We start from the raw sequence: 27,864 nt of genomic DNA, 5'->3' as shown, positions 1-27,864 counted from the left end.
CAAAAAAAAACCAACATCTGCCTATTTCAAAACAAGGGGCCGGATTGTTCTTGCAAGTTGTTTGTTGATGATGCACCAACATCGTCATTATGCTGATATTAATGTTAAAGTATGATGCGTTACGTATAACTGTGTGTTTTGATTAAAGTTTATAGAAAATCGTTGTATTAAAAAATCAAGAAAAATGTAGGCATAAATTGCATTTGACACTGTGTGTAACGGGGAGTTGTTGTTTTCATGCATCTCCACGTAATTATGTGACCCTTGTAATGTGGCTGCATTCAGCATGGCAGCAAGTGAAGAAAAGCTGGAGAACAAAATAGCAAAGCCATGTTGTAAGAATTTTATGGATAAAATAAACAATTTGATAAATTTAAAATAAATAAAATTATGAAGGTGTGGAGAAAGATAAAGGAGTGATTATGTGAGAAAGTCATTGGGGAAGATATTTAACTTTAAATAGGCAATAATTTTAGACAAAACACTATTAGTTGTCGAGGTGGAGTTTTTAATAAGAATTTCAAATTCAAACTTCGATAGAGGAAGAGTTAAGCTTTCAAAATTTTGGGTTTGAATATGATAAAGTTAGAGCAACGTTTTACAAATAAAAACTGGGTATATTAATCCATAAAATTTTAAAAATTCTAAAAGTTTAGAAGAGCTATAACAATTTTTTATTATTTATTTTGAAATCTGCCCCATTCTGCAGCCGTATGTGTAAAACAAAAAATTTTGTTTGTTTGTTGTTGTGTTATTTTTAACTAATAAATATTTATTTAGTGAATTATAAATAATATTATTTTTATTTATTTTATTACAGAAAAAATAACAAAATCTGATTAAAAATATACATACATATATATGTACATAAATAAAAGTGAAATAAATAAACAAATTTGAAAATAAATCGAAAACAATAAATCAAACATACAATACATATAAACAATTATACAAAAACTTAAAACTATATTAAAAAAATAAATCAAACTTTAATAAAACCATAACAAATTTAAAGACAAGAATTTCTCCTGAAACAAAAGAAGAAAGCGTTTTTCTTCATCTAAATACAATAATAATACACCGCCAGGATGTGTCAGAAATGCTGACATTTAACAGCTGGCATATTAAATTTTGAAAATGAATATTAATTTTTCTTGTTATCATTGTATTTGTTGTTGTCTATCCGTTTGTCGTAAAATCAACAGCCATGGAAATCTATTAAAGTGATGAAAATCTAAAAAAATTGTTTTTTTCTTAAAGAACAACAAACGCATAGTTTAATTTGTGTTAGAGAGTTTTGAATTACCTTCATAGGGTTTATACAGCAGCCCTATATTTGTTTTAAATTACATGTCGTTTTGTTGTAGTTTTGTTTGATTGATCACAAATTAATGAAAAAATGGCGTTAATACAACGAAATTTATGTTTCATCTTAATGCTGATACTACAACTGACTCGTCTGGGAGGCGGCATGAAAGGTGAGTAAGAATTTTTATAAAGAATTATTATTAATGTTTTTATGATATTTGATGAAACCTCAAAATGAGGTGTTTTCAATTTAAGTGTGTTTTTTTTTAAATTAGAAAAAGTATATTCTGAGAAAAACTATAATTGAAATACATACATATGTAAATGTGATAATTTTCTGGTATTTTTTGTGACAGCCATTTAGTTTTCTAGAGAAACTGTTTGAATATATTAAAATTTATGATTTCATCAAACTATTTGAAAGCCAAGAGCTTTACAAATAAATAATCGAGAAATAGAGTGTAAGACCTCCATTAATTCGGACTTAAAATTAACTATTCTATAGAAAAAGCTATCGCTAAATTAAGTTTTCTTTTGGAAAATTATCACTTACTTTACATTCCCATAAAATAGTTATTGCTCACATTACTTTTCTATACAAAAACTTCTTGATAGCATTACTTTTCAATAGAAAATTAACTTTTCTACAGAAAAGTTATCGATAACTTTACTTTTCTATAGAAAAATCATCGATAACTTTATTTTCTATGGAAAAGATATCGACAACTTTACTTTTCTATAGCAAAGTTATCGATAACTTTAGTTTTTTCTATAGAAAAGTTATCGATAACTTTACTTTTCTATAGAAAAGTTATCGATAACTTTACTTTTCTATAGAAAAGTTACCGATAACTTTACTTTTCTATAGAAAAGTTACCGATAACTTTACTTTTCTATAGAAAAGTTATCGATAACTTTACTTTTCTATAGAAAAGTTATCGATAACTTTACTTTTCTATAGAAAAGTTATCGATAACTTTACTTTTCTATAGAAAAGTTTTCGATAACTTTACTTTTCTATAGAAAAGTTATCGATAACTTTACTTTTCTATAGAAAAGTTATCGATAACTTTACTTTTCTATAGAAAAGTTATCGATAACTTTACTTTTCTATAGAAAAGTTATCGATAACTTTACTTTTCTATAGAAAAGTTATCGATAACTTTACTTTTCTATAGAAAAGTTATCGATAACTTTACTTTTCTATAGAAAAGTTATCGATAACTTTACTTTTCTATAGAAAAGTTATCGATAACTTTACTTTTCTATAGAAAAGTTATCGATAACTTTACTTTTCTATAGAAAAGTTATCGATAACTTTACTTTTCTATAGAAAAGTTATCGATAACTTTACTTTTCTATAGAAAAGTTATCGATAACTTTACTTTTCTATAGAAAAGTTATCGATAACTTTACTTTTCTATAGAAAAGTTATCGATAACTTTACTTTTCTATAGAAAAGTTATCGATAACTTTACTTTTCTATAGAAAAGTTATCGATAACTTTACTTTTCTATAGAAAAGTTATCGATAACTTTACTTTTCTATAGAAAAGTTATCGATAACTTTACTTTTCTATAGAAAAGTTATCGATAACTTTACTTTTCTATAGAAAAGTTATCGATAACTTTACTTTTCTATAGAAAAGTTATCGATAACTTTACTTTTCTTTAGAAAGTTATAGATAACTTTACTTTTCTTTAGAAATGATATGGATAACTTTACTTTTCTATAGAAAATTTATCGATAACTTAACTTTTTTTAGAGAAAAGTTATCTGTAACTTTACTTTTCTAGAGAAATATTATAATAAATGTATAAAAATACATTCACAAAATTATAAACTAAATTTTCGAGTAATAAAAACAAACAAAAAACATCATCCCAACTGTCACAGTCTAAAAGCCGCCAAAAACATCAACTACTTAAAGAAAATAATGCAAAAAAAGGCCGGTTCTAAATCTTTAAAAAAAAATATTTATAAAACACATATAAACAAATCATTTAAAATTGGCAAGAAAACTAGTTGAACAAAAAAAACTAGAAAATAATAAATAAAGAAAAACAAATTTAATTTTAAAGAAAATCATCTATTTTGAAAAATAAAATAAATGGGGCTAAAAAGTGAAAATAACGCATGAGGTTCAATAACTATCACATGTGAATACAAAAAACAAAACTTGTGAAGAAAACTGAAAAAAAAAATCGGGAATGAATCATTCTGATGTGTGACACACTCACACACAAAATTAAATATACACAAACGCACAAAGACTCTGTAAACAAAATGACGTCACGCACCATAAGCGCGAAATTATTGAAAAAATAGAAGACGACCGACCAACACGAAAAATCAACAAAAAAATAAAAACAATGAAAATTTTACATTTTAAATGTAAAATGAAAAATTAAAATTGAACGTGTGGCTGTGTGTCTTAAGGGCAGATGTTTAAAAGAGTGAAGTTCAACTTAAATTTAAAAAAAAAATTTTAAAAATGTTCGTACCATATTGGCACTTAATTTTATACAGAAAATGTTTGTACCAATTTGGTACTAAATTTTATGTAGAAAATGTTTTCGTACCAATTTGGTACTAAATTTTGTAAAGAAAGTTTTTTTCGTGCCAATTTGGTACTTAATTTTGTAGAGAAGACACTTTTATACTCCAGAAATTTAATATAAGTTTCTGAATAATTGTTCAAATTTTTGTTCCTGCCCCAAAAATAAATAAATTTAACTTTGGAAATGTTTTGTACTTAGAAAATGTCTAAACATCACCCTAGTGTTTCAATATCAAAAGTTAATCATTAAAGTCTTTTAAACTCCTAAACTTTGCAGACTTTGTTACACACAAATAGATCTTTCAGTGTTATCGTCGGCATGTGATCCACAATGTTCTTGTTGCACGTTTAATGTTGCAAGCAAATAAAACAACAACAAAAATAAAATAAAATAAAATTGAAAATAAACAACAGCCAACCACAGCAACAAACTAAGAAATAATCATGACTAGAATGTGCTTTTACAAGTCAAATGTCAAGCGTGAAAAATGCGTTGAGTGTTTAGTTGCACTGATGCATTTACTTTTATTTTGCACACTTTATTTAACCAGCAGCAGCGTCAACAACTTACAACAATAACAATTGCCCCAACGGGAAATTTGCTATTGTAGACGACTGTACGACCAATTTTCGTTGTTGTTGTTCTTGTATGCGGTCGTCTATGTGGCAGCTATTTTAAGATTATTAATATCTTTGTGTTGTTGTTTAATGTTTCTTAACACTTCCATTTGGGGTCTTTGTGCAGTGGGAAACATTATTGGGGCATATGTGGCACGCAGATCTAACAAACATAAAACTACTGGACCAAACTGTAAAAATCGGTAGAGAATCAGTTATGTTTAATTTTAATATAGTTGTACAAACATATGATTTCTTAAGGGAACAATTTGTCATCAAGAAAGTTTCAAAATGTGGTGATCATCGTTACCCGATCTGCCCAAATTTTGGTAAACAAATGTGTAGTTTTATCAGAGTCGTACGCAGAGAAAACAGATTCGTTATGGTAACTGAATGATTCTATTGTAAAAATAGATTTTTTAACTTAAATTTTGGCCACCTGATCTTCAATTTTGGAGTCAAAGCTGAAAATGTCTGTCATTAAAGCTCAATGATTCGATTGACAATAAATAAATTCTGACATCACATCGAATCAGCTTTATCTGTACCTTCTTACAAATCAGAAAATGTATGCTATTTCTTTAACTTTGTTACATTTCCTTTTAAAACCCCTGTTGCCCACTTCTGCTCCACCACAGTCGGTGATGCCATAATTTGTTTATAACTAAATGTAAATATATGACTGACTTTATTTCACTTGGAGTCTTTGGTAATTAATTTATTCTTTTCTTATTTTTGGCATAAATACAACATGGTCGCGCACACACTTTTTTACCCTCAACAAAAATACAACGAAATTGAGGACATGAACATATTCAATATTAAGTTTTTGTTTTTGCCTACTTTTTGTTTAAATACAAAATGTAAAAACAACTGTATTAAATAGGCAGCCAGTAGCTTTTTAAAATAAATAAATAATAACCCAGCAAAAATTAAGATTTGAAAAAAACAAATAAGAATGGTACTAAATTTTCGCATGTAGTATGGTAATCAATTGTTTATAGAAAATCTTCATACCAAATTTGCATAAGGATAATTTTTGTACCAAATTTGGTACTAAATTTTATAAAAAAATTTATTAGTTCCAAATTTGGTACTAAATTTCATACAGAAATGTATTCGTACAAATTTGGTACTCCATTTTATATTGAACTATTTTGTACCAAATTTGGTACTAAATTTTATATAGAAAATGTTTGCACCAAATTTTATATAAGAAATTTTCACACCAAATTTTGTACTAAATTTTATATAGAAAATTTTCGTATCTAATTTGGTACTAAATTTTATATGAGAACTTTTCGGACTGAATTTGGTACTAAATTTTATATTGAACAATTTTGTACCAAATTTGGTACAAAATTTTATATAGAACATTTTTGGACCAAATTTGGCAATGAATTTTATATACTAGATTTTAGCACCAGATTTGGTACTAAATTTTTATGCCAAATTTTCATACAGAATTGTTAGTAAATTTTATAATGCAAATTTATTCGTTCCAAATTTGGTACTTAATTTGGTACCAAATTTAGTACTAAATTTGATATAGAAAATTTGTATACAAATTTCATACAGAAAATTATCGTACCAAATTTATTACTGTATACAGAAAATATATTCGTACCAAATTTGGTACTCCATTTTATATTGAACTATTTTGTACCAAATTTGGTACTAAATTTTATATAGAAAAAAAATTGTATACAAGAAATTTTCACACCAAATTTGGTACTAAATTTTATATAGAAAATTTTCGCATCTAATTTGGTACTAAATTTTATATTGAAAATTTTCACACCAAATTTGGTACAAAATTTTATATAGAACATTTTTGGAGCAAATTTGGCACTGAATCTTATATACTACATTTTCGCACCAGATTTGGTACTAAATTTTTATACTAAATTTTCATACCAAATTTTCATACAAAAAATGTGGGTACAGAATTGTTACTAAATTTTATAAAAAAAATTTATTCGTTCCAAATTTGGTACTTAATTTGGTACTAAATTTCATACAGAAACTGATCGTACCAAATATATATTACTTTATTCGGAAAATATATTCGTACCAAATTTGGTACTGCATTTTATATTGAACAATTTTGTACTAAATTTTATATAGAAAATGTTTGCACCAAATTTTATATAAGAAATTTTCACATCTAATTTGGTACTGCGAATTTGGTACAAGCGGCTCCACATGAAACTAAAAGCTTCTAATTTACACTGACTAATCCACCACCAATCGAAATTAAGCCTTAACTGCAAAGTCATCCTGTATAAGACAGTCTTAAAACCAATTTGGACATACGGAATCCAATTATGGGGAACAGCAAGCAATACCTGTATAGATCTTATACAGAGGGCACAATCCAAAATTCTAAGAACCATGACGGGAGCTACATGGTACATAAGAAACGAGAACATCCACAGAGACTTAGATGTACCCTTGGTTAAAGGTGAATTCAGAAAAACTCGTGAAGCTTATTTATCAAAATTACATCATCATCCGAACCCGCTCGCAAGGCTACTTATAGTAATTCAAGACAACTCAAGGCTACGTAGAGATTTACTACTCATCTAATTTTCCAAATATGATTCTTCACTGAGAGAACAATAATTGTTTAGTTTTAAGATTTAATTACATATTGTAAGGCCTAGAAATTAAAGGCAGGAATAATATTATAATAAAGGTAAAAAAAAAAATTGGTACTAAATTTTATATGAGAACTTTTCGGACTAAATTTGGTACTAAATTTTATATTGAAAATTTTCACACCAAATTCGGTACAAAATTTTATATATAACATTTTTGGGCCAAAATTTGGTACTAAATCTTATATATCTTACTAAATTTGATATAGAAAATTTTTGTACTAAATTTTATGTACTAAATTTTCTCACCATATTTTTACGGGAGTTTTTCAAATTTTTAGCATTTGTACAATATAAATTTATTCAAAATTTGGTTATAGCTATGACCATTTCCCATCTTTATGGCAACATATGGATTCCGGGCAATAGAACTGCTCATTTTTTGAGGGCAAGAACGAATAAAGCCAATTTTGAATACTGTGTTCCAAAGTGAAACGTATCGCAGAGAGAGCATCCACTGCATCCACCGAAACAAATGGAATAAGGTCTGGACTATAAGGCGGTGAGGCAAAACTTCCCAACCTCTTCTTTCTAAATAGTATTGCAAGTATTGCAACATGTGGCCTTGCGTTGTCATGATGGAATGTTACGGTTTCATATCTAGCCGCATATTCTGGGCGTTTTTCGGTCAATGCTCTCTTCAAACAAATCAGTTGAGTTCGGTACAGGTTCCCTGTGATGGTCTGGCGAGATTTCACCAGCTCATAATCAATAGGACCCTTTTGGCCCCACCAAATACAGAGAATTACCTTAGCGATATGGATACCTGCCTTTGGTGTCGATTCTCTTACGCTTCGGGTTATTGTATTTAATAGATCCTTATTTCATCGCAAGTAATGATTCGATGGAAAAATGATTTATAGTGTCCAAACAAAATCGTCTTTCAAGGTCTCTCAGCTTCAATTCGTGTGGTACCCAATCTCCCTGCTTTTGAATCGATCCTGCTGCTTGCAAAAGTTTTTAAATTTTGCTGATTGAGTAGCTCCCAACAATTTTGCAAGCCCTTGAATTTGACATCAATTTTCATGGAGTAATTCTTTCAATTCTTGGTCTTCAAACTTTTTTTGGCTGGCCCCTTTTTGCACCAAATTTGGTACTAAATTTTCGCCTCAATTTGGTTTATGTTTTTGGTACTAAATTTTGTATATAAATTGTTTGCTACGAACAATTTCTTACTGAATTTTTTATAGGAAATATTTTCGTACTATTTTGGCACAAAAAAAAATGTTTTTGTACCAATTTTGTACTAAAATTCTATAGAAAATATTTGGTACTAAATTTTATATATAAAATTTGGTACTGTATAGTAATATATAGAAAATGTTCCTACCAATTTGGTACTTTTAGACAATTTAGCACGCAATTCTGAATGTAAAATATTTTCGTATCAATTTGGTAGAATTAAATTTTTTATAGAAAATAGTTTGGTACCAATTTGTTACTAAAACAAATTTCTTACTAAACTTTTTATAAAAAATGGGATTGTGGTATTAAATTCAGTTTTGGTTCCAATTTTGTACTAAATTTTGTATAGAAAATGTTTTCGTACCATTTTGGTATAAAAATTCTATAAAATAATAAATGTTGTATACAATTTTGTACCACTATGGTACTGAAATTTTATAGAAAATTTCGTACCAATTTGAATTATGAATTATTATAGATGTGTTTTTACCAATTTGGTGCTCAATTTTATTCGGAGAAATATGTCTGTTAGAGCAATCTTAAATTGGAATTTCTATCAAATAAGAAAACCTATTTTCTAAACTTTAAAAAAAGTGTTGTTTGCTGGGTATAAAAAAAAACATTATTTTGGCTGGTTTTTTGTCGTGTCCAAACCATTTTTGGTTTTATGAATATTTTTGCTTGAATTTTTTATAAATTTGTTTATGAATGATCACTGAAAGTCGTGCAATGATCTCTTGAAGATAAAATTATGATTTTTTTATACATGTATTTTAAGATAAATTACATATGCATGTATTTATAATTAAGTGAAAAACAAAAGAACGTAATTTTTTTTAAATTAATTTAAGAACAACTTTTTTTGAAGATCAAAGCAAAATCAAATATTTCTTACTAGAAGGTCAGATTAAATCATATGAACTATACAGACATTATTTTGAATATATTTGTAAGTCTAAACTTGGATTTAGAAGCAACTAGTGGGCCCTTTTTTCGGTCAAGTCTCATTTTTATTGGAAAATTGCATTTAACATACAGTCTTAAATCGTTTGAATTAATATCTTATAATTATATAGAGAATGAGCTGGGAATTTGTCACAGGTATCTCTATCTCATCTACTTCTAACTTCACTGCTGGTAACAACTGCGGTCATTTAGCACAAAAAGTCTTGGTGAAGCTTAAATAGGATAAATATATTCCTGTTGCGATTTCCGAATATCTCTATACTACGCTGACACAATCAAAAGATAATGTTTCCGATTAATGGATCCTGATTACGAGACTAATTCAAGTGATCTTTCATATCTCTTCAGAGTTTTTCATGCAGACATCCTGGCAATTAACGAATTTGAAAGATAGGCGGATACCATATATTGTTTTTAAAGCTGTCGTAAACTTCTTTTTTCATTCAGCCATTTAATGAAATTGTGTAATGGTGGGTTAGTAATTGCAGTTCCTGAGAACAAAATAGATCTTGACTTTTGTTCGCCTCTTAACGAAATGGCTCTCCAGTTTAAACTCAAGATCATTTGAATCCCTGCACACTGGGATAGTGTCATGCATCAATCATCATCATTAATCTTCCTTGTATTTCCAATATATTGTAATTTTCTAACTACTTAAAATACATGATTCCTATTTATTTAAATCCTTATTCAATATATTCAAATTCTTATAAAGGCCTCATGCTGTTTATTGTAATTGTAAGATCATCTTTCCCTAAATATAAATCAATACCTCAAATTACACATTTTCCAGTTACAATGTAAATAAACACAAACCAGATGTTTATTCGTACCCCAAACTCAAAAAAAATAAGAAAACAAATCTGTCAAATCAAAATCTGTAAAAATAATATTTTCTCCCAAGATTTTTAGCACCAATTAACCATAATCTTCAAGTAGTTAACCAAACAAATTTAGAATATTTCATGAAAAAAACACTTCCGACAACAACAGCACATGATTGACCCATATTTGGGACAGAGCAACAAACACTCGAATGAAAAACACTGTAAAAATAATAAAAACAAGATGTTGTTCATGTCTCTTTCAGAAATAAATTAGAGAAAAGAAGAAAAGCTTTTTTGTATATGAATTTATTTTTTCTAAATCATAGAAAAATAAATATATTTCATATCTGTCTTTTAGAGAAAACGGTTGAGAAAGAATAATTTATATAAATATAAAAGCGAAAAATAGATGACCAAATAGACAGGTTAAGAAAATTATTATTAGGAATGTTTTGTATACACAGCAAAAGGGCTGGGAAGGTAACCCAATAGAAGGAAATGATGGCAATGGTTTTAAATTCTTTCACTATTGTTATTATATAGTACAGGAATGATTTCTTAAGAGACTCATTTATTTAAACTAGGCATCATTAGCATCAAATGCTAATAATCTGTTTAATTTTGGAATCTGAACGAATATAAAGGGTTATCAACTACAGCTTCTCGCATAATATTAATGTTAATTTTAAAGAAATATCTTTCTTTTACGTATGTTAACATTTTATATATGAAATTAGAGGTAATTTATTAAGCTTTAAAACAAATAGGTTTATGTGTCTTTATTGCGAATAATTTTTCCGGCTTTTGTTTTTATGCCCCCTATTAATAGCTGCACAACTTTTCATCCCACATATTCCAGCATATTTATTCCACTTTGTTCTCATCAAAATCTGGTTATTTACTGTACCTGTACTCTTTTTCAATTTACGTTTAACAATTGCCCAATATATCTCGATTGGACGAAGATTTGGGCAATTTGCTTAATTTATGTGTTTTGGTATACATCAATATTATTCTCATTATACCACTTGATAGTTGTATTTGAATAATGACAACTTGGCTAAAACTTTGTATCAGATATGTGATGTCTTATAAATTATAGCAATCGCTTTTCCAAACTCTCTTTTTTATGTAATTCTTAAAATTAATATTTTTGTTCAATTTTACATATTCATATTTAATGGCCACACAACCTCGAGCTGCAGAGAAGTAAAATTTTTGACCTGATATCTGCCTAAAATCAGATTTTGGCTATCTTTTAACCCGACAATAGTTCCCTGTAGGTAATATTGAAACTCAAGCTTAAACTTACCAACGAGGTCAACATATCTTGATATCATTATTGCGACTCAAATCGAATACCAATAATGTTATGAATGAAGAACACTATTTACTTAACAGGTTCATGCCAAAGAGAGTTGGGGTTGTTCCTCAGACTGATGGAGCTTCTTGGCTCCAAGTTGCATCTTATACTGATGATGTTACGATTGCGACATTAACATTAAGTTGAGCTTCAAACCTAATGGTATGATTCGCCTGAAAAGTCGAAAGTCACTCTTTACAGCTCCAAGAGGCATATTGCAAGAGTTGGTTCCAAATACCATATACTGGGTTGTTTATACTCCAGAATATTTAGGGAGAGAATGGTAATAAAGATAATTCTGAGTATCAATAACGCCGGTTTTGATGTTATGGTTTCGACATCAGTCTGTCTAAATGGACTGCGGAATGTAGACTTTCGATAAATCCCAACCATGACATATAAGAACAAGGCTTTCTTCCCATCGGTTTGACCAACTTCAAGATAAATCTTACCGAGCTATTCAAATATCTTGATATCATTTTAGATAGTAAATCGAGCTTCATTCCGAATGCCAAGAACCGGATGAAAAGCGAAAGTCGCTCTTTCTAATTCTGCAAAAGCAATTAAATTCCAAAAATTGTTTTTTGGGTCCATGGTGTTTTATTCGCTGTCCCCAAAACTGAATTAAAAATAACCCTAAAAATCCCCAAATGTTTTTATTAAAGAAACTAAAATGTTTGTGTAAAAATAACGATATTAAATTATTGGATGTAGAACTTAAAAATGCGCGATTTACAATAGATGGCGTATTTTTTGAAGCTTATGGTGAATGTGTTTCGGTGATTTCAATGTGAGATTGTTTGTGCGGTTCAAAAGTGGTGATTTTGATACGGAAGACAAAGATCGCCCAGGCCAGCCAAAAAAGTTTGAAACCCAAGAATTCGAGGCATTACTCCATGAAGATTGTTGTAAAACTCAACAAGAGCTTGCAAAATCATTGGGAGCTACTCAAACAGCAATTTTGCATGTCCGAAATGATTATTGAATGATATAAAAGGAAATCATTTTTGTATCAAAGCATTACTTGCGATGAAATATGGATCCATTACAATCACATATGTAAGATATCGTTTGTGAAGCCCGGCCAACCAGCCGAATCGACACCAATGCCAAATATCTAATGCTCTGTATTCGATGGGAGCAAAAGGGTCATATCTATTATAATCTGCTGAAATTTGACCAGACCTTCAGAGAGAACGCAACTGATTCGTTTAAAGTGAGCATTTGCCGAAAAACGCCCAGAGATAAGCAGTTCTTTTAGGTCAGAATCCATATGTTAGTTTCGAGCTGCACATAAAACCCAATCTTGGGTATTTAACCCCAACTCTAGCGACAAATACACAAGTCTGGCTGGGTTGCTTATTACTCCAGTAAGATGGACCATAGAAAGAATAGCGAATATTTCGACCGATTCTTCTATACAGTATTGTCAGTCTAGAGAAAAAGACTTCCCTATGAATGCTTCGCAACGCATAGAGAATGACCAGGAAATATGTCACCGGTAGATGAAAATCAGCTCAGTAATTCATCTACTTCTAACTTCACAGTGTAGTGGGAACAACTGCGGTCATTTAGCTCAAACAGTTTTGGTGAAGGGTAGATTGTGATTTCCCACTGTCTCTATACTACGCTGACACAATCCAAATATAACATTTCTGGAGGATGGAACCTGATTAAGAGACTAATTTAAGAGTGTTTTTATCTCCACATTTGGCACTTATATCTCTTCAGAGTTTTTCAGGCAGACATCAAATTTGATAGACAGGCGGATACCACACAGAGAAAACAGATTCGTGATAGCAACCGAATTTGTTGCCAATCGAATGATTCGGTTTCACACATAGAATTTTTCGATTCTATCAACAGTCAGAAGATAAAGAAGAATATCGGTTGCAGCAACCAAACTTTTGTTATCTCATCTAAAATTTTATAGCCACAACCATAAAATTCGGTTACTAAGGAAGAATCATTCGATTGGCAACCAATTCGGTTGTTATTACGAATCTGTTTTCTCTGTGCATATATGGTTTTTAAAACTGTCGTAAAAATCTGTTTTCAGGGACCCAATTAATGAAATTGTCAAATGATTGAAACCGAACACTGTGTTCCCAATTCCCGTAACCGTCTATTCTGACATTTGTATTATCATTGTGGCCTATTAATTGTCGTACCTGAGAAAAAAATAGACTTTCACTTCAGTTCGCCTTTTAACGAAATGGCTCACTAGTTTAAACTCAAGATCATTTGAATCCCTGTGCACAGGGATAGTGTCATGTAGCTCGATTCAAATTTTGGTAGACATTAAGGTGGCCTCGGCGAATATTCACTGTAGTTTGTAATTGATCTGGTCAGACTTTCCAGCATCGTATCATAACTCTGCTTCTTTTGAGAGAGTGTTCAAAATAAATATTAGTCGGATGGGGGATAGTCCCAATCACTTCATTCTAAATACTTTTTAACTGTATTTCAACATGTGTCCGAGTGTTGTCATGATGTAATATTACAGTTTTCGGACAATGCTAGCTTCAAACGAATTCTTAAAACATATTATTCTAAGGTATACTTCCCCCTATTAGCAACTATACAAACATTTTCCATCAATTGCCTTTGGCTTTTGACGAAATACGCTCATAAAAATAGCTTAAATCTATTGGAAAATGTTAAACATTGTTTTACATACAAATTCTCATAAAAAAAGCAATTGATTGCGTTATAAAAATTCTTTGGAAAAACAATTGCACAAAAATTTAAAATAAAAACATAAAACAAAATACGTACATACATATGTAAATTTATGCTAAAACTAATCATTAATTTAATTATAAAAATAATAAAGTTTTACTGGGCTGTTAAAGATTATGATCGCAATTTTATTTGTAGTTTTTTCTATAACGAGTTGCTTTAATTTTGCAGTTTGTTTGTAGGTGATCTGGTTGCTTGATTACCTTAAAAAGTAGACAATTTTTTTTAGCCCCAAATATAATTTGCTTGTAGAAACGTTTTATGGGTTTTTCATTAGTTTTGTGATGGAAAATCTAACACATGTTTGAACATAATTTACATAAGATTCCGCATCTTATTGTTTGGACCCTGTGCCACATTAAATTGTTCTGAAATGTATTTATGGAGGCTGGTTGTAAACGAGAATTTTGGTGTTTCATGTTTATTTTCAGATTTTTTTTATTATTTAATATGTTTATTTGTCAGCTATTTTGTTGTTTATTTGATAGTGAGTTTAATGGGTGCTATAAAATGTTTGCTAACAACACTTATTTCAAACTATTAATAGGAGTGAGACGATTTGAAATGGTCATGATCATCGTGATGACCATCATTAGCATAAAGATAAAGGTTTAAGTACACATTCGCTCCAGAATGTTAACGTTTATTGTAGGGGATTCAGAAATTAATATAAAATCCATTTCAGAAATTCCATTAAACCCAGTAATATTTTGAAAATATAATTCATAATTTTTCCCTGTATAGTTGTGTGACAAACACAAATTATAAAAGTGCTAACTTGATACTTACAACCCATGATAAAAATCTAATCTAAATCTCCTCAAACAAACTCTTTCTCACGTAAATTACCCATAAATAAATTATAATTTCCATCCATAGTCAAGAAATAACTACTAAAAAAAACAGCCACCATAAATTTATGTAAAAAGCACAATGTCACACATCTCCACTTACTTGCATTTACAACATAGTCATCCAATAGTAATCAATTTAATTAAATTTATTTTATGCAAAAACTTCTCTATTTACACATGCATAAATAACAAAAATAATTGGATTTTTTGTCTTTTGCAATCTCTAATTTCAGTTTCATTCTTTGGCGATGGCTACATATCGATGCCGCTGCAGGAGGCAAAAATGTCTACAAATATTCGTGTTAAATTTCGCACACATCAAGAGAATTCATTTCTGTTTATGGCGCATGGGCGCACCGATTATTGTCTAATGCGTTTGGAGACTGGAGCCATTAGTTTCACCTACAAAATAGAACGCAATGTGGTGCAGGTAAGAAAAAAAACCTCAGAACTTTAATTACTGCAAAAACATTCTATAACAGTTGGGATTCTTTTTGGTTTCAAGAGTTAATTTAATGAGTTTTCTTCTTTTTTCTTCTTCTCTTCCTCAATAGTTGCGTTCACCTAAAAAACAGAAGCTTAATGATCTGGATTGGCATGATGTGGCCGTGCAGCGGTTTGAAAATAATATTACTTTGCAAGTGGATGGCACGATTATAAGGAAAACGCTGCCGCCAGAGATGGGTGCTTTAAATGTACATTTTGGTACGTTTTTAGGTGGCCCTGGGGAGTACTCACCGGAATTTATAAGTGAACTGGGTAGTTTTCGTGGTTGTATATCAGATGTAAGTGTGAAATAATAGATTAAGGAATAGAAATATGTATTCGAATAAATAAATAAATATTATCATTTGCACTACATTTCCCCAGTGTATTCAGTAATAACCAATAGTAAGATATTTGCCTTAAGCTTTTGAAAATAAATTCAACTAAAAAATCCTCTAAATATACCACTTCGATGACCACAAGTAATGCTGAATGTGGCCGTTGGTATTTTCATTCTCTCTGATAATGCAGAAAAGGCAAAAATTGAGAGTATACGTAATTTTTAATAAGAGCTCTTTGACTTAGTGATTAGCACATTTGACTATAAAATGGGAGGTTAGGAGTTCAATCCCGCTCTCTAATAAATGTATTTGTTTCAGATTCTGGATTATTAGTACTACCTGCAATGACCTGCCATGTTAAATTCAACAGTCAATCAAGTTTCTCGTGGGTTGAAAATTCAATAGTATTGGTTCTCAGTGGCTAACTAATTCGACATGGCGGAACTAGTTTAATGAACTGCAGGGAAATTAGCTTGGACTCTGTAGTGTATTAAAATTATACAACATTTTTACGAAATTTATTTAAAATTGTTCGCTGATCCTAACTTTGCAATTGCTTTAGTTGCTATGATCTATATATTTGCTACAAGAGTCCATAAATCCACAGAACATAGTAACATAATATTCGACGGATATCTAAACATGGGATAGTGTTATTTGAGCAAGTTTTTTCTAAAGAAAACTCTTCTTGTTGATGTAGCTGTTGCTAAGTCTTTGACAATATTTGGACGAGACTCGTTTCGACCAGGAACGAATATGTGATTGTCGTTGGAACGGAAGTTTTAGGTGTAACTAGATAACACTTCGGCTTTCTTGCCTCACTGACTTTAGTTGTTCTTGGCTGGAAGTCCTTTATGAAGCCTATTGTTCAATATAACGTTCAGCTTTGAACGAGCTTCCTACAAATAGATACTATTTGTTCTCGTTCTATCAAATTTTAATACTTCTACTTCTCCTTCGTCTAATTTAAACACAATAAAGAAATTGTCTATTTGATTAAGATAACTAATTACCAGATAAATAAGGTAACAAATCCATCATAATAATGACACAGTTGTCGGCATGTAAAATTACTTACATTCGTATGCGAATGTGCAACGTTTAGAGAGGTCATGAGTAACAGGAGTGGTGGGGTCTTCATGTCAAAATATTTGCTTAACTGCACGTGGTTTTGACCAATAATTTCTATAACCTACTAATAAAGGATATTCATACAAATCGTCATCAATTTCCTCTTATTGTTAGGCATTGACTGTGTTGAAATTCAAGAAAATCGTTCATTCACATGACCAATTAGTAAAACGTCTGTTTTTGTTGTCCGGCATTATGGACTGTATTTTGTCAAAGGCATTTGACAGATCGACCGCCACGAGTCACAAAACCTCTTCTGGTTCAAGCTTTGTGCAATCTATATCCAATTTATCAGGCTAAACTTCTTTCCTTACCACATACATAGTATGTCTCCAACATAAGTTTAACCATCCAGGTAAACCATCGCTGCAATTTGTTCTATGGAGTTTTCATTGCAGTTTACTTCTGAAACTTCATTAGGAATGTACTGGTGCTTCAGTGATTGGCTTGGCACTGTACATCCTTTGAAATACAGAGTATAATCCCACTGACCGGCTTCTCAAGCAATGATAGCTTTGTCGTGTTTTAGTTACCGGATCACTCATATCTAGTTAAAAACCTTTTATATGAACTCGATTCGGTGGTTGGAAGGTTGTAAAGCTTGCTAACAAAACTTCGAAATAGATAATCATTCAATGGCTCAATTAATTAAGATCGTGTAAGGTACTTCGTGCAAAGAACTTCGAAGGATGCAGTCATAATTAATGCATGCCTTCGTTTTATTGTTGATACTACGGCTTAACCAAGAGATTATGGTAGAGCAGCCTCGCAAGCGAGTTGGTATGCTTCGGCTGTCTCCATAAACCAGACATCGGCAAAGAGCGACCTTAAGAGCTCTCTGGTTTTATTTTCTTTCACACGTACGTAATTGGCAAAAAAAATTAAAAGAAATCATTCTTACAAACCTTTGTATCAGTGCACTGAATGCTAGAGAGCGCTACTAAAAAAACGCAAAGTGGTGTTAGTGTACAAAGGCAATTTTACTCTCTGCCGATGTCTGCCATAAACAGTGAAGCGAGCTACGATTATGGTGTTTAATAAGATCAAGAAAATGGGATCGGTAAATTCACGAAAGATGTGCCAGTCTGATTTATTCTAAGACATCGTTGTTTGAAGGACAGACAAATGATTCGTTCATTTGTTCCACAAACAAGAAATGGAAGGACATCCTTGTTTGAAGAACAGAAAAATTATTCGTCTTTTGTTCCTATAAAATCAACCTGCTGATACTGTAGTTCAAGTGGTGTTGATGTGGCAGATATTGGCATGCATGTATTAGTTTCGATTATTCGACTTCAAAGTGCGTTCATTCTACAAGCAGGAATTGCTGCCATGACGGTTTCATATATACCTTCTTTCTGCTTCATAAACATCCGAGGAGTATGGAAGATCATTGAAACGTTGGTTTGTAAACCGTCGAACCTTTGACAGTCTACTTTCTGTAGCTTGTAGTGTAGATGGAAGATTTGATCTGCGTTCAGGGTTCTTGGAAATAATTTTCTGTTTGTCTCGATCTGAACTTCTGCTATCTAGGAAGTATAGTAACAACAAATGACAGCGCAGAAACACATGCAAGCAACAGAGAGTGAGAGCGGAATTCGGGCAACTGCATTCAGTATGGAGAAGCCCGCAAATATCCAGATGAAACAAGCTCAAAATATTCAATGCATGTGTAAAGTCTACTCTCTTGTGCGGAAGTGAAACCTGGCTAATACGGAGCACAATCACGCACAAGTTACAGGTATTCAACAATAAGTGTCTCAGAATCATTTGCAGAATATTCTGGCTTAATACCATCAGCAATACGGATCTCTGGAACTTAACCAATTAGGAACATATACTGAAACAAATCAAAGGCAGAAAATGGAGATGTATCGGTCATTTTATCAGGAAGATTCCTGATAATACTTCAAGGATGACACTAGAGTGAAATCCTCAAGGCTCAAGAAGCCGTGGTCGACCCAAGAACACCTGGAAATGCACGATACTCCAAGAACTGAGACAATGAAATCTTATGTGGGAAGACGCAAAAACAAAAGCAGCTAATCGAGTAAGATGGAAATGCATTGCTCCCAAGAGGGGTAATGGAAAATCTGAACTTGTATAAGGTGGTCCAAAAACAATCGATGTTGTTTTTTTATATCTTTAAAATGAACCTATAAAATTTAATTTTATACAATATAAATGTTTTTTTGGACCTTTATTTTAATTTCTTTATATTTTGAACATAATATCAAAGTGGCCGCCGCTGATGACCATTCGGACCCTTTGAACTCTTTTTACTGCATTATCTATTATTCTGACGAGAAGTTCTCTTTTTGGATTTTCTCTTTGAAAGAATATTCATGTACACTCGCGTCATTAAAAATTCGCAATGAGAGATGTCTGTCTATCTTTCACGAAAATGAGATATAATGCGATGCGGAATAAATTTTTTAAAATCTCCATTGTCTTGGAAGCTGCTCCATTATGTTGAAACCACGTGTAATTCAGTAACAATTCATAAATTTATGGCAATAAAAATTCCCTGATCTCATCAGTCATTGTAGTCGTGATTCATGTCCCCAAAAAAATTCCTATCTACTCTGCGAGAATGATATTTAGATTCTCTGTGTCTCAAAACTACAAAATTTAGTTACGTATCGATTAAAAACAATGTACGCTGTCTTAAGCAGTATATCATTTCATGGCTGTGATTACGAAAAGTTAAAGCATCTTTCGATAGAGTTATATTAATGATAGTATGATATCTCCGCTCTTTCTTCAATTTTGTCTCCATATATAGTGGAGAATTTGGATTTTGATCTATTGATATTCGTTGCTTAGGTAGGGAAATTCGTAAAATAGTTGTAGGTCACCTCGTAACATTTCAATATAAAAAATCAGCTATTATAAAATTAGCTGCGCCAGTAGTTTTTAAAGTTTTAAACCGAAAAAGTACCTTAATAAATACCATAACACCAACGCAGAGGCTCTAACACAGCAAAACCATCTATGTTTGAATACATTTTATTTACTATTTAAACTCATTGAAATTTTCTTCTTCCTTCTAGGTATTTTACAACAATATCAATATCATAAAAAGAGCTAAAGAGGGCACAGGACATACCGACAGCAAACAAGTATCATGGACCTGTAGCTCAGAGTTTGAGGGAACAGCTAAGGATAGCATAAGTTTTCTAAACAGTGATTCATATGCTCTAATGTCCAAAGAGTCACAGGCTACTGGAGAAACGTAAATATATAAAAAAAAATACAAAACTTACCCCCTGTCTATACTTGACAAATATTTATCATAACAATAAATGACATTTGTTGTCAAGACAAAGTTGTTTTCAAAAGCACTAACAATTTTGACATAACGAAGCAATAATACTAATAAATGGAGACTATACCTTATAATTTTTTATCTTGAGAACCATTTTGACGTTTATCATGATAAAAATTTGACAGGGGGTTATAAACAAATATTAACTAAAGCTTAATTTTCAGATTATTTTTAAAATTCCGCACCATGCAGGAAACGGGTGTAATCTTTTATAATGGTGGCTTTGATTTTGTTATGCTGGAAATAGAAAACAAACAATTAAATTTCAATTTCAACAAAGAAGGCAGTTTAATCAAACTAATAGCCAATGAAACGGTTTCAGATGGTAGATGGCATAAATTGATCTTGCGTTACAATGCCGTAATGGCTGAAATGATTTTGGATGATAAAATGTATCGGGGCTCGCATGACAATGATACTAAGGCCACTATAAATTTGGAGAAAAGCGTTTTCTTTGGTGGTGTTCAGGAGGATATGCGTAGACGTTTGTGGCATAAGGGTTTGCGTATTAATGATCACAGTTTTATGGGTTGCATGAAGGATATACAAATCAATAATTTGGATTTGGGTTTTCCACAAATGAATAAGTCCCAGCATTTGGCCTTGAATTGTATATGGAAATATCCGTGTGTGGAGTATGAGCCGTGTCTGAAGAGTGGCTATTGCAATCAGTATGGTGTGGATGAGTTTATATGCTATTGTGATCAGTCGTATTGTATTAAAGCAGATTTTCAGGGACCTTTTAAGGTAATTACTTAATAAAATTAATTAAAACTATGAGATAATTATTAAAATTTCTATTTAAGATTTTCACTGAAATCAGTCCTACTGTAGAGCTGTTATATGTCTCCCCCGTGGAGCTGTTGGAAGGTGGCACTGTTTTCCTTTCACCCCACTTCTTGGATGTTCTTTTGGATACTCGAAAAACTTCGGGAGTTTCTGATTCTTCCATAGTCTTTCATGTGGTGCAACAGCCACGTTATGGCCAACTGTTGCAATTTTCTCCAGAGAAAAATAATTTCGTTACTTGTCGCACTTTTAATCTGGTAGACTTGTCCACCGATAAAGTCAAATATGTGCACAATGGCATGGAAAATTTCAATGATCATGCCACGCTGGACATGCAAATCTATGGCGACATACACAAGGTACCCGAAAACCTGCTGGGCAAACATCGTTTCATGCTGCATGCCAATATTACACCCATCAATGATCCGCCTCAGCTTAAAATACCAGCCAATAAGATTTTACGTGTTATTGAGGGCATTGAAAAGAACTTGGATATAGATTTGTTTAATATACAAGATCCCGACAGTCCGGCCAATGTTTTGGTGTACACCATCTTACCCTCAACAAATCCTCAAGAGGCTTATGGGCGATTTATGGTTAATGGCCAATCGACTATGACTTTTTCCCAGAACGATGTCAATATGGGTAAAGTGACTTTTCTATATAATGCCACCACTTCGGAGACTTTCAGTTACAAATTGCTAATGCAAGTATCGGATGGTATGGAAACCAGTGACACTGTGTTTCTGTCTGTTTCTGTACATCCCATGGAATTGGGTTTGGTTAACAATACCGGTCTTATAATGATACATAAATCTTCGTTGCTTATAACACCCTCGAATTTGTCCATTGGCACTACTACGGTGGTGGAAAATATTGATATTCGTTATGATATAGTTAAGGCTCCACAATATGGTTCCATACAAAGACTGAGGCAAGTAGATGCCACCTGGGTTAATGTGGACTGGTTTAGCGATAGTCAAATGCTGCTGGGTCACATACGTTACGTGCACAATCATGATTTGCCCTGGCAAGATGAATTTAAGGTAAGTGGATTTTCAACGATATCAAAATAAACTTTTCTTTCACTTTTCTACTCACTTTCCTTGGGCCTCTTGGAATTGCTAGACAATCTTGAAAAATTATTCTTAAAAATTATTTTATTTTACAGTTTATTGCCTCGTATGGTTTTATTACTACGCAAACATTTGATTTTCGCATCATCTTTACACGTCTCCGCATAAATTCCCGAAAACCTTCTCTGATAGCAATAAATGGCTCCAGTGAATTTATATTAACCAGTGATGTCTTGTCCTATGAAACGGTGCCAATTGAGACGTTTCCTCGCAATATTATTTATAAAATCTCCAATCCCACCAAATATGGCAACATTTATGTGGAGGGATCAAGGAAATTTGCCAAGGTAAGTGAAACTTTATTCGCCCCAAAAAACTTTTTTTATTTTTGTAACAATTTTTCAGGAAATGGACTCCTTTACCCAACTGGACATCGATAAGAATCGCATACGCTATAAAACACATCACAGTTCATATTCCAGTTTCTCCGATTACCTAGAATTCATAGTCTCCGTGGCTGAGTGTGATGATGTGGTGGGCCAATTGAAAATCATGTTTACTCCCCTAGAAGAATTAACCAATAAAATGTCCTACCAAACCCGAGAAATACTACATGTCCAGGAGGGCGATAGAGCTTTAATAACAAAAAATCATTTTGAAATACGTTTTAATATCTATGAAAGTCTGAAATTTCTGGTGACCTCTAAACCGGAACATGGTGCCTTGTGCCGCTATGATGAAAGAGATATGCAAAATGTTTGGACCATTATGGAGTTTACTTTGGAACAATTGTTTTTAAATGAAATTTACTATTGCCACGATGACACCGAATCCACAGAGGATACTTTTGATTTGCTAATTTTATCTAGTGATGATACGGATTTACAATTTGTATCCAATATAGAGGTGAGAATCAAATTGAAGAATGATAATCCACCTTATCGTACGATGGAGCGTATATTCCATGTTATGCGTGGCGGCATACGTACTCTAAACACTGAGGTTTTGCAGTATCTAGATTCTGATGTTAATACTAACAGTTCGGAAATTCATTACATACATATATCCTGTACAAATGGAGCGTTTTATAAATCGGGACATTTTGTGGACAGTTTCACCCAAGATGATATAGCCAATCGTCGCATAATGTTTCAGCATAGTGGTCCTGATGTGGGCACAGCCTCCTTTATTGTTTCTGATCGCCAGCATGAGGTTAATGGTATGCTGGAGATTCATGCCTCCGATGCTTTTGTTTCCATGTTACCCACCAATGCCACCATAGTGCAGGAGGGGAAATTTGTGATCTTAAGAAATAAAGATTTCATATTGGAAACCAATTTGGATATGAAATTGGATGAGATCTATTATGAGATAACTAAGCCGGCCTATGGTATTGTCAAATATTTGGGTAGACCGAGAGGTAATGAAGATTCTTCGTCCTCTTCATCAGCGACACTGCATTATAAGTCTTCGAACTTTACATCCTTGAATAATTTTACGCATTTGGATATTGAGAGAGATCGTTTGGTGTATTGGAATACCGAACCAGCTACCATGGATAAAGTGAGGTAAGTGTTATGTCTTTTTATTTGAAAGAAGGAGATTTTTTTAGATTATGATTTTTTTTAGATACCGGGTTCATATAAAGAATATCACAGCCGAGGGAGAAGTTATGTTCCGCATATATCCCTCAGCCTATTGGGAGTCTTTGCAGGTGAAGAAGAATCAAACTTTGTATGTGGAGGAGTCAACAAGTGTTTTGATTTCCAGAGATATTTTAGAGGTGAGTTTTAAAATGTTCCATGTCATAGGAAGCCAAAGAACACAGAATCATTGAGGCTTTCGGATTTGTAAAGAGGTCAAAAGATCAATTGTTTTGAAAGAAAATTTAACCATTTTTGGAATCTCAGCTGAAATGATTGAATCATTTAATTTGCAATAAATCCAGCTGTCTTAACGAACCTTTTTGAAAATGTTTATTAATCTGCCTTTATCTTTTTAAGGTCGTTCATCCCAACATCTCTCCCGGAGACATTACCTTCCTGGTAACCTCCTCACCTTTACATGGCTACTTGGAAATGCAATCCATGTCCTTCGATGATGAATACAACTGCAAGGTATTCGATCAATTGGCCATTAACACCGAAAAAATGTTCTACATACAGGCTGGAGTTAATCAATCCACCGACTATTTTGTATTCGATGTTACCAACGGCATTACCTGGCTGAGAATTCTAATGTTGCGCATTGTCATCATACCCGAAAAACTGTATATGCATTCCAATATTATTTCCGTGGTGGAGGGTAAAACAGTACAATTGAGTGCCTCCGATATACAACCATTTTCCGAATACTACAGAGGCAAAATATTGGAATATATTATAACCATAAATCCCAGCTCGGGTTATATAATGGCAGCCAATTCGAAAGTGAAAAGATTTACACAAAAACAATTAGATCAGGGGTCCATACAATATATACACAATGGCAGTGAAAATTCCACAGATACTATGACCATAATAGCCACGGCTCGTAATAAGGAGAGTGAACCATTTGAGCTGGAATTTTCGGTGATACCGGTTAACGATGAACAGCCTGTGGTGGTAACAAATACAGGTTTGCAAGTGTGGAATGGAGGGAGATATATAATACGTTACACGGATTTAAGTAAGTTTTTGCTTATATATAAAATAATTCAAGAAATAAATTAATTTTTTTCAATATTGCAGTGGCTCGTGATTATGACACACCCGCTGAGAATCTCACCTTTACTATTAACCACATTTATGGTGGTTATTTGGCATTTAAATCCTCACCAGAAATGAAACTCGAAACATTTACCCAAAATGACATTAATAATGAACAGATTTATTTCATTCACGATTCCAATTCAAGGCGTAATGAAATGTCTTTCATTGTCTCGGATGGTTTATTTAATACCACCGAACAATTGTTGAATATAGCCATTAAACCCATAGAAATTATTGAGGATCGCAATGAAAATCTGCATGTCTTCCCCTTGACCAAAAAACAAATCTTGCGTGATCATTTGCATTTCAAGTGTTCCGACGAGGAGAGAGAAATTCACTATAATATTACGGTGCCTCCCAGTCTGGGTCGTATTGTTAATGAGGCCTTGGAAACAGAAACGGGTTTGGCTCGTGAGGTATCGGAATTTACCCAAAATGATATTGATAATGGTCGTATATTTTATGAACATACTGCCGTCATTATAGAGTTTCGCATAAATGATTCGTTTTATTTTGATGTTATTGCGGAGAGAAGTGATCGTTTGCTGGATCAAAAGTTTAATATTGAAATATCTGTGTCTTCGGGAGGTTTATTGAGATTTTTGCCAGTTTCCAAGTTAACAGTAGATGAGGGAGGATCGGTGCCAATAAAATTGGATTTTTCCAAAATGTTGGAATACTTAAAGACCAGAGCGGGATTAAATAATCCCGAGTTGTATATAGAGGCTTTTCAAAAGCCCAGTCATGGCTCTATAGGTTTAGGCCATGAATTTAGAGCCATGCAAAAGTTTCATCCCAGTGATTTCTTTACCAAGAAAGTGTATTATATACATGATCATACAGATACTTTGGAGGATACTATTTTGATGTCGGTGTATTTGGAGCAGGGGTAAGTTGTAGATCAAAATGTTTATAAAAGTAACTTTCTTAATATTTCTCTCTCTCTATCCCTTTAACAGCAACATTTTCCTATGCAATCTCACCATACCCGTTTCCATAAATCCCATTAATGATCAGCTTTTCAAATTGGTCACCCATTCACCCCAAATGACTGTGGTAGAGGGAGAAAATCGCACCATTACCCGCAATATTCTTCTGACCGAAGACAAAGACACTCCAGCCGAAGAAATTGTCTATGATGTAATGAGTGGTCCCACTTTGGGGGTACTAAAGAAACTATCGAAGGATGGTGAGGCCGAGGATTTGCTGGCCTATTCCAATCAATTTACCCAGGCCGACATTAACAATGATCGCATTGTCTATGTACACTTTGGCACGCCCCAATCAACAACATTTTGTTTTACCGTTTCTGATGGTAAATTCAATCCAGCCTATGAAATTTTCACCATCAAGGTGGCTCCCATTTCCTTGCTGCCAGCCGATCAGCAAATGCCTGTGGAAGTGCAACAGGGCTCAACTACGGCGGTAATGAAACTGCAACATATTGGCTTAAGAACCAATGTCCAACCCGTAAGATTGGCCTACAACATCACTAATTCTCCTTTGTATGGCATAATTGTTTTGAAACATCAGCCTACCTTGAGGTTTGACCAACTACTCCTGCAGACGGGAGAGATAAACTACATGCAAACAAATTTAAATAGATCGAATGATACTTTCCAAGTATCAGCCTATGTACCGGGCACCAATTACGCAGCCACCATAGATGTTTTGATGCAAGTGGAACCGGTTATCAAAATAACTGATATATCCATGAAGGGTGTAGGAGAAGGAGAAAAAATTCGTCTAATGTCTTTGCTGGTGGCAGATAATCCTTTGTCTTTGAAGCTGAACAAATTTAATCCGAAATTTTTAATAACCAAAATGCCCACTACAGGACAAATAAGGAAAATTATAAGGAGTACAGGACTGGCGGCAGATAGTCTAAATGAAAGACCTACAAATTCCTTCTCTTACAAGGAATTGAGAAGTGGCGTGGTGTATTTTATACCCTACGAAACTGTGGAGGGAACTTTGGAAGATGTGGACAGATTCGATTATCAGTTGCATATAAAAACGGTGCAGCCTGCCCAAGCCTCGGTGAAAATTGTGTATCGACAGGCTGTGGAGGATAATGGCACGGTGGCAAAGGCGGACACTGAATTCTCTTTAAATTATGTGGCCATTATTTGTGTTCTCATCATTTTACTTATGTGTATTTTGATTATAATGCTGATATTGAAATTCCGCTATTTAAAACGCCACAAGGCCAATATATCCAAAGATCAGCCACCCTCCTTACCCTGTCCACCCGATCTGACCTCGGTTTCACCTCAACATCATCTAACACACCATCGTCCTCACCACTATGCCAGCTCGGAAGCGGATTCTGTGCCAGTCACTGGCAATTCAACACCTTTGCCCGGTTTCAGTAATATACCGCATTGTAAAATTATACCGGTAGAATCGTATAAGCATGATTATCCTGACTATGATCCAGATGAAGATGAAACCGATGATCCGTGTGATGTCCAACAAATGATGCTGCCACAACGCTATAATCCTTATCAATTGGAAAATGATACTTGGAGTTCTTCATGTGATATGGCCAATGATTTTGGTGGTTATTCGAGTGTACCGCAAAGTACGGCGCAAGCAGCTTCCGCCACACCGCCCTCGGCGCCGCCTAGTAATCCTTTGCTAAGGCGTAATCAGTATTGGGTCTGAGCATTAGTAATGTCTAGCTTAGGTTAAGAATTTCGTTTTTGTTCATTGTAAACAGTGCTTTAAAAGTGCCTTTTTAAATAATCTACACTACACACGTACTCATTTTTAAGAATATTTACTTAATTTATTTTTGTTTTTTCACTTAATTTTGTTTTACTTAAATTTAAGAATTTTATAACATGATCACAAACACAAAACGATTAGGAATTTATA

At 32.7% G+C, this 27,864-nt stretch overlaps 1 protein-coding gene across 1 annotated transcript; it reads left to right on the top strand.

Moving 5' to 3' along the window:
* Window positions 1–953: 953 nt before the first annotated feature.
* On the top strand, window positions 954–27,864 carry kon (chondroitin sulfate proteoglycan 4-like protein). Its single transcript, XM_065499662.1, has 12 exons — window positions 954–1,478; window positions 15,317–15,513; window positions 15,638–15,868; window positions 20,095–20,276; window positions 20,534–21,116; window positions 21,176–22,204; window positions 22,330–22,581; window positions 22,640–23,802; window positions 23,864–24,017; window positions 24,238–24,901; window positions 24,964–25,873; window positions 25,944–27,864. The coding sequence occupies exons 1-12, from the start codon at window positions 1,400–1,402 to the stop codon at window positions 27,649–27,651; spliced, it is 7,152 nt and encodes a 2,383-aa protein (XP_065355734.1). The 5' UTR covers window positions 954–1,399; the 3' UTR covers window positions 27,652–27,864.

This window comes from Calliphora vicina, chromosome 2 (genome assembly GCF_958450345.1).
Source record: "Calliphora vicina chromosome 2, idCalVici1.1, whole genome shotgun sequence".
Classification (NCBI taxonomy): Eukaryota; Metazoa; Arthropoda; class Insecta; order Diptera; family Calliphoridae; genus Calliphora; species Calliphora vicina.
This window is presented reverse-complemented; position numbering and strand designations above follow the sequence as displayed.

Coding starts and splice junctions, on each gene's coding strand:
- kon (XM_065499662.1), top strand. CDS start 1,400: ATGGCGTTAATACAACGAAATTTATGTTTCATCTTAATGCTGATACTA. Junction 23,803..23,863: donor GCTACCATGGATAAAGTGAG/GTAAGTGTTATG, acceptor GATTTTTTTTAG/ATACCGGGTTCATATAAAGA. Junction 24,902..24,963: donor AATACGTTACACGGATTTAA/GTAAGTTTTTGC, acceptor TCAATATTGCAG/TGGCTCGTGATTATGACACA.